Source organism: Fukomys damarensis, unplaced genomic scaffold, assembly GCF_012274545.1.
Source record: "Fukomys damarensis isolate Sample0158 unplaced genomic scaffold, DMR_v1.0_HiC HiC_scaffold_25, whole genome shotgun sequence".
Taxonomy (NCBI): domain Eukaryota; kingdom Metazoa; phylum Chordata; class Mammalia; order Rodentia; family Bathyergidae; genus Fukomys; species Fukomys damarensis.
This window is the reverse complement of record NW_022900937.1, coordinates 19536537-19543906: the sequence shown is the minus strand read 5'-3', so window position 1 is coordinate 19543906 and position 7370 is coordinate 19536537. Positions and strand designations below refer to the sequence as shown.

General features: G+C 53.4%; 1 protein-coding gene across 3 annotated transcripts in view; it reads right to left on the bottom strand.

Moving 5' to 3' along the window:
• The window catches only part of Coro2b (coronin 2B), an 89667-nt gene that overhangs the window by 45630 nt on the left and 36667 nt on the right, over positions 1-7370 (bottom strand). For all 3 annotated transcript variants that reach the window (XM_033756007.1, XM_010643307.3, XM_033756006.1), the window contains one exon: positions 2846-3046. In XM_033756007.1, the coding sequence (XP_033611898.1) occupies positions 2846-3046 (201 nt within the window). Of the gene's footprint in view, positions 1-2845; positions 3047-7370 lie in introns of those variants that run through there.

Genomic DNA, 7370 nt, shown 5'->3' with positions numbered 1-7370 from the left:
ATATATATACACACACACACACACACACATACATATATACATACATATATATACATACATATATACATACATATACATACATATATATATGTTTGCTGGGAGAACAGAGAACATGAAATGTATTTATTATTTCAAGTGAATTAATAAATACATATTTTTCAGATTCTTTCATTTTTATTTTGAATATGCTAAATGTCGATAGCTTTGGCCCCTAGAACTAAAACTTAAATTTTAGATCTTTAACAGACTGAAGAGGGGAAAGAGAGGCCGAGGCTGGTGGTTTGGGGCACCTGCTCCGCAGGATTAGTTTCAATGACTGCACGGGACCCCTTTCCGGGACGCCCCCTCACTTGTCCGCTGGACCCTTTGTTGGTGGACCTGTGGGTGCTTTCCAACTTTTCACTTCTGTAAAGCAGCGGCACAGCTCACTGAGTTCTTGGATAAACTGAAGACTTCTTGCCACGAGAGAAAGCAGAGACGAACTAGTGGAGGCCATCACTTTCGAGGGGAATCACATCGCACAGACTGAGTCAGGGAGTGTGGACCGGTGCAGCTGGAAGCACACGGGAACTGTACCTGCATCCGTACGTACCAGGAACGTCCCGTGGGTACAGAGCGACTGACCCCGTAAGGAGTGCTTTCTTTTTGCCGTATGTGAAGTGCTTGCAAAACCCTGTCATAGTGTACACCAGGGTTACTGACAACACAACTCTTCCACTACCCTCGGAGAAACTGGGAGGGTTGGAAACTTAAGGAACTCAATTTCTGTTCAAAATAATTTCAAAACTTGAGGTTTGTTTTAAAAAGTCAAATACTGGGCCAGGGATTTACCTCAGGGGTGCTGCCACCTGCCTCACAAGCACAAGGTCCCGAGTTCAATCCTCGGTACCAAAAAAAGAGAAAAGTCAAATACTAAAAAATGCTGCACTGTTTTTGATTGTGAGACAGGGCCTTGCCAGGTAGCTCAGGATGGCCTCGAACCCACAATCTGCCTCATCCTCCCTAGTGCTGGAATCACACCCCACACCCAACAAAGGACTGCAGTTTTATACACAGACTTGGAACAGCTCTGGAGGACAGACTTGGGAAGTGGGACCGGCCAGCCACTGGACAAATGCCTCAGGGGGCCTCCCAGTGCTCTCCCACGGAGCTGGAGCCCCAGTTCCTGCACACATATCTGTAACTGTTGTCACCAAGTCACCTCATTTACATGTCACTGTGCGCTCACGCACTCCCCCCCCCAACACCCTCTCTCTCTCTCTCTCAGCGATACTGAAGATTATACTCTTAAACTTCTTCTGACTACTTAGGTTAAGCAATATATTTTGTTTCCTGTGAATCCCTTATGTGTATCTTTTGTCCATTTTGGGAGGTTCTTCTTGACTCTTCTGGAACTCTATGCATTCCGGACACAAAGCTTTCATCTGTTATATACTGCAAACATTGTGCTCAAGTGTCTTGCTCACCTTTTAACTCTGCTTAGGTGTCCCATTCTAGTTTGGAAACTTAATAATTGGAAAACTTTATTCTAATTTTTTAATCATTTCCTTGATTGGGGGAGTCTTGTCCTATTTCACAAGCTTTTCCACATTGGTGTGATATTTTAAATGCTCTCCATTTACCTCTAAAACACTAGCAGGTTTTCTTTTTCATAGATCTTCAGTCCATCTTGGATTAGCTTTTGTTCTGAGGTGAGGCACTGGCTGTCAACTTGGGAGCCATAAAGTGCAATAAGGCAGGGCACTGGCCATGGGCTTGCACCCCAATAAGAGCCAGCCCACCACTTCTGGGGGACCTGGAGGCCTGGCAGATGCATGCAACCGAGCCACTATGAGCATGCAGAGACCTAGGCCCATCTGGCTCAGGAGGGGAGGCGAGCTACATTTCAAAAGTTCAGAGTACAGCTGACAACCTCTCCAAGAAAGTGACTGGACACCTTCCCATGTGTGCGACCTGTAAGTGGCTCTCACGTCCCTTCCCTCCTGAGGTCACTGTGGCAGATGCAGGCCGAGGAGCCTTTATGATCCCACTACCACTGCAGGGAAATAAGGGCCAGAGAGATGGGATGAGAAGTCCAGGGTTCCCAGGGTGGTGAGTGGCCCAATCCAGACATCCTGCCTGCAAGTCAGACCTCTCAATATCAGACTCTGTCCTTGGGTCACACCGCTGTCCCTCTGGTGGGAAGGGCCACCTGGCCTAAGATTTTCCCATCTCTGTGTCCCCACTGTGGGGAGGACAGGCTGGAAAATGCCCCTGCATCGGCCCTGACAGTGCATCTCAGGGACCCAGGGTCCCTTCCACCCACACCCCTCCCAGAGCGGCTGGGCGGAGGATGGGCGTGGGCTGAGTCAGACGAGGCAGGGAGAACTCAGCTATAAACAAGTGGGATCGACCTCCCTCTGCTGGAGCATGTGACCTCCCCTGGGGCTCAGCTGAAAAATGGCACGATCTGGGCTGTGCAGATTTAATCTGCTGGATCCACACAAGCAGCAACTGAGGGTGGAAAACCTTCAGGGAGGTGGGTGGGGGGTGAGGGAGAAGGTCGTGACTGCCAGCCTCAGAGTGGGGGACGCCACAAATTTGCAATTCTGCCACCTTGGCAGGTGCCCAGGGTACCCATGGCTGGGTCTTCATCCTTCCAGCTCCAAAATGAAAGACTAGGATGAGGAACTGCAGAGCTGGACTTGATCTTGGAGACAGGCGCTTTCCAGCGTGCTGTGGGGATGACAGTGACTTGTCCGAGAGCCCCCCACCCGCTGGGGATGCTGGAAAGAGACCTCAGGTCTCTTGGAAGTGGGGGCCTCCCTTGCTCCACGGACGCTCACAAAGCCCCAGGGCCACCTACCTGCTCCAGGGGGATGACAAGGAAGGAGCCGCCTCCCGCGCTCTCCGTGACGATGGCCAGGAAGCGGGCATTGACGGCACAGAAGTGGTTGTCGTGCACATTTTTGGTGATGGGGATCCCGTCAAAGCAGTGCTCCCGGTTGGCCACCTTGCCATAGACGTTCCGGAACTTGGAACTGCGGTACTGCGGACGCCAGGACATCTGAGGGCCAGAGAGACAGAGTCAGGTGGGGTGGCAACTGCCCCAGGAGCCTGGGCACTGGGGCCAGGGCTGCTCCTCCAGGACACAGATGAGGAAGCCAGGGCGAGGGCAAAGGGTCAGGACAGGGCCTGCAGAACTCAGGCCCACTCTGTGCCCAGCCCGTGCTACAGGACTGACTCTAATAAGATCCTGCAGGACAGAGACTGGCACAAGGGCATTCATACATTTCCTGCTTTGGTGGCCACGCCAACCTCCCTTCCGGAAAGATCACAGGGTCCTTTCACTTCCAAGGAATGAGCCGTGTGATAGACAAACTGACCACTCCAGGACAATGTGTGCTCAGTACAAGAGGTGCGGGCGGGGTGTGTGTGTGTGTGTGTGTGTGTGTGTGTGTGTGTGTGTGTGTGCGTGTGCGCGCGTGTGTGTGCGCGTGCGTGCGCGCGCGCGCGCGCAGATGAAGAACAATGCCAACATCAGGGACAGGGACAAGGGTGTCCCTCTGTGAGCAAGGGAGCAGGCTACCACCCATTGTTATCTCTGCCTCTGATTCTGGTAGAGCTTCACTCGCCCCCAGAAGCTCAGCCCTACATCACTGCCATCACTGTCACCGGTATCTCCACTGCTGCCGACGTCACCTGCACAGAGACTAAACGACTTTCCCATGGCTTTTCTGCCCACGACCTCTGGATTAAGTCATGCTGGGCCCTGGACAGAGCCTGGTGCACCACTGAGGACCATGTGACCGCAGGCCAGCCCTGCCCACTCGGCCCCTCAGGAGGATGGCACCACAGGTCTCCGAAACCCAGGTGGTCACTCGGGGCGCCTTTATGTTTTTAATTTTAGTAGTAGATAATGTTTTTAATTTTAGTAGTTGTGTGTTTATTTTAATTTTCATTAGAAAAACAATGTGCACACCAAATCCACGATTTCACAGACACTATCAGTTAATAAGACTAATCGTTTTTAAAAAGCTAATCAATTCAAAGAAAAGTATGCTGAGTGTGGCTGCACACGCCTCTAATTCCAGCACCCCAGAGGCTGATGTAGGGAGCAAGGTCAATGTGAGCCTGAGGTCAGCCAGGGCTACAGAGTGAGTTCAAGCCCAGCCTGAACTACATAGCAAGACCCTGTCTCAAAAAACAAAACAAAACAAAGATAAATGGAAGAAGAAAGAAAGAAGATAAATATACTATGAGTGGCTTGGGGACCTGGCAAAAGTTCAATCAGAGGAAGATTCTGGGACACACTCTGGTCCCAGTGGAACATTCTAGAAGCCACAGTTGCCACAGGAAAGCAGTTGCTCCTTCCAACCCTTGCTTCCCGGTGGTGCCTGTTGCTCTGGAGTGGTTTTCCTTCCCCTCTGGCCAGAGGCCAGGTGGCCTTCAGGGCCCTGGGAGCTTCTATAGAACCTCATATTGCCAGCACCTCACTGGGCTCCTATCACACACCTCGCCCCAGGTCTCCCTTCCCGGGTGGGACTCCATTCTGTGACCACAGGAAGTGACAGCAGCAGGGCCTTGTGAGCAGCACTGAACTCTGTGCTCTTTCTGGATCCTGGAGGCTGAGGGAGCCCAGCCAGGTACCCTGCCTAATGACAGATCTCACATAACTATGTCTGGCAGTTGGGGACAATAAATTCTCTCCCCAGCACCAACACTGCCCACCCAGGCCCCTCCCAGAGTCTCTATAGGCCTCAGAGCTCTGCCCAGGCGGGAGCTACTTCTCGGGTCACTCACACTGAGCAGGAGCTACACAAACTGGCAGTCATGTCCCACCCCCGCTGCAGACGAGCTGTGTGACCTAGGCAAGCTACTTCACGTCTCTGTGCCTCCTCCACCAGCACCTATGTAGAGGAGGTGACAACAGCTGCCCACCAGGGCCTGAAGGGAAGCTGCCCTGAGGCTCTCCCGCACCCCTGCAAAACACCTGCATTTACCCGGGTGGCCCAGACTGTATCTGTCCTCCCTGACTCTGTCCTTTCACCTCCAGCCACTGCCCCTTCCTCTCCCTTTCCTGCCCCTCCCCACCACCTCCAGCCCCCAGTCCCCAGGGTCCAGCTGCAGCAAAGGTGCCTGTGGCAAACGCCCCTGCCATCCTTCACCCATCTCACTGATGTCCCCGCAGCCCAGTGGGCACCCCTGGGCTGGATGCGGCATTCACAGCCATGCTGTCCCCCTGAGAAACCCCAGCCCCAACCCGGGATGGGCCCAGGCAGGTCTAGAAGGAGCAGGCCCGCTTCTGGGAGGACGGGGAGATTCGTCCCAAGGGCAGGCACCCTGCAAACTGGGGCTGCTCAGGAGACCACTTCCTCTGCTGGGCCTTGGAAGGGTCAGCAGGGAGGCCGGGGACCCAGGGCCTTTGGCCTGTCTGGCATCCACTCACTGCTCCTGCCCCTCTGTCCCCCTCACCATCTCCCCAAACCCCTCTCTTTCTTCCTTCATCTGTGAAATTACTGCAAAGGAATTTGCAAAAATCACGATTCCTGCCTTCTTATCACACCACATGCATTTCCTACAAAAGAACGCCGTCTCCCACATTAATTCGTCGCCATGATCATGTCTAAGAAAGGTGACGACGATTCCTCCAGACCATCTGCCACCCAGGCGTGCTTCAATGTCCCCAAAGTGTCTTTCACAGCTATTTCAGTGTCTGAACCAAAATTTGACTAGGATTCAACACAAGGCTCGTGTGTTACATTGGGGGTCACAGCCTCTCTCTTGCCTCTTTCAATCCAGAACACTCAAATCTTCTGCTCTTGTCTATTTTTTTGTTTTTTCAGACAGGGTCTCAATGTATAGCTCACGCTGGCCTTGAACTCACTGTGGAGCCCAGGCTGGCCTCCAACTCAAGGTGAGCCTCCTGCCTCAGCCTCTCAAGTGCTGTGATTACAGGCGTGCGCCACCACACCCAGCTGACAAAGAGTGAGAAAGTTAAGGGGAGGGGAATGTGTGAATAATCCCTTGACTGGGCTGGTGACAGAGAGGGGACACTGGCCAGTCTCCACAGTTTGTCCTGGAGGGTGGAGGACGCAGGGTGGGGGCTTGGGGGACAGGTCAGTTCCCATGCACAAGAGACCTGCTTCTTGCCCGAGCTCATCTGAGGTCAGGGGTGGGGAGCAAGAGACTCCTCCCAGTGTGTCAGAGGAGACCACTCCCAGGCTGCAAGTGGGAGCTCTGCCTACACCTCCAGATACATCTTTCAGGACTGATGAGCACAAGCTCCTCCAAGGGAAGGCCTTTCCTAACAGTCAGAGCCACCGGAGGTGGAAAAGGGAGGCAGTGAGCTTCCCATCCCTGGACGACTTCAGGATTTTGGTGAATACCTCTGGCCCCAGGCCCACAGGGAAAAAGGGACAGAACTCAGTGGTCCAGCCCACGACCATAGCATTTCTGAGCTTTATCGGGGAGCCCCTGTGGTGACAGAGACAGGCACTGGGGTCAGAGAGTGCATCCTGGTTCTACCCACCCTACATGGGCACCCTCCTCCTCTATGAACCCAACCCCCTAAGTGGGTTACGTGACCCAGAATGACCACAGCTCCCACATGGCGACTGCCACCTTCTAGGTCTTCCCAGAGCTGCGCGATGCCTCACGGATTGAAGCTGTAGGTCTGTCTGTTTTCTCTCTCTGGTTATAGTAAGTGCCCAGGGCATCTGACTTCCGGTCCCTGCACAGCCCCTGCCTACCGCGGCCTGGCCCAGGAATCCCCAAGAGCAGGAGCCCCAGGGTGTCACTGGCTAGATGCCCTCTCGGCACAGCTCAGAGGCACCTCCCTCGGGAACCTCACCCCAGGACAGGGACTCCACTCCCAGAGCCTTTGAGTTTCATTTTCAGGCTGATGCTCCCCACCCCTGCCTGCAGAGCAACCTCCAAAATGGGGCTGTGGCCCACACACCACACCCACAGTTTCCTCCACTCAACTCCCTGGTTGCCCGCTGGGCAGAACTAGACACGCACTATGGGGTCCCACTGACAAGATTTTACCCTCCAGAGGATAACTGGAAGCTCAGAGGGGTTGCAAGACCTGCCCGGGCTCACACCTGCCTAATGAGCAGAGCCGATATTTCAGCCAACACCTTTTCACTCAGCCTGCCATTCTTTCGAGCATCTTTTCTTCCTTCAGCCTCTACACCCAGAGTCTTAGGTCTCTCTGTTTGCTCTCTAAATCAGGGCACGGCAGGTAAGGGTATGGAAATTGTAGCAAGCAGGGTCTGGGGAGTCAGATAAGAAATGCTCAAGTTTCTACCTTGGCCCTTCCACTTGTGTGCTGTGTAAATTTAGAGTAGTTACTCGCCCTCTCTTAGCATCCATTTCCTTATTTGTTA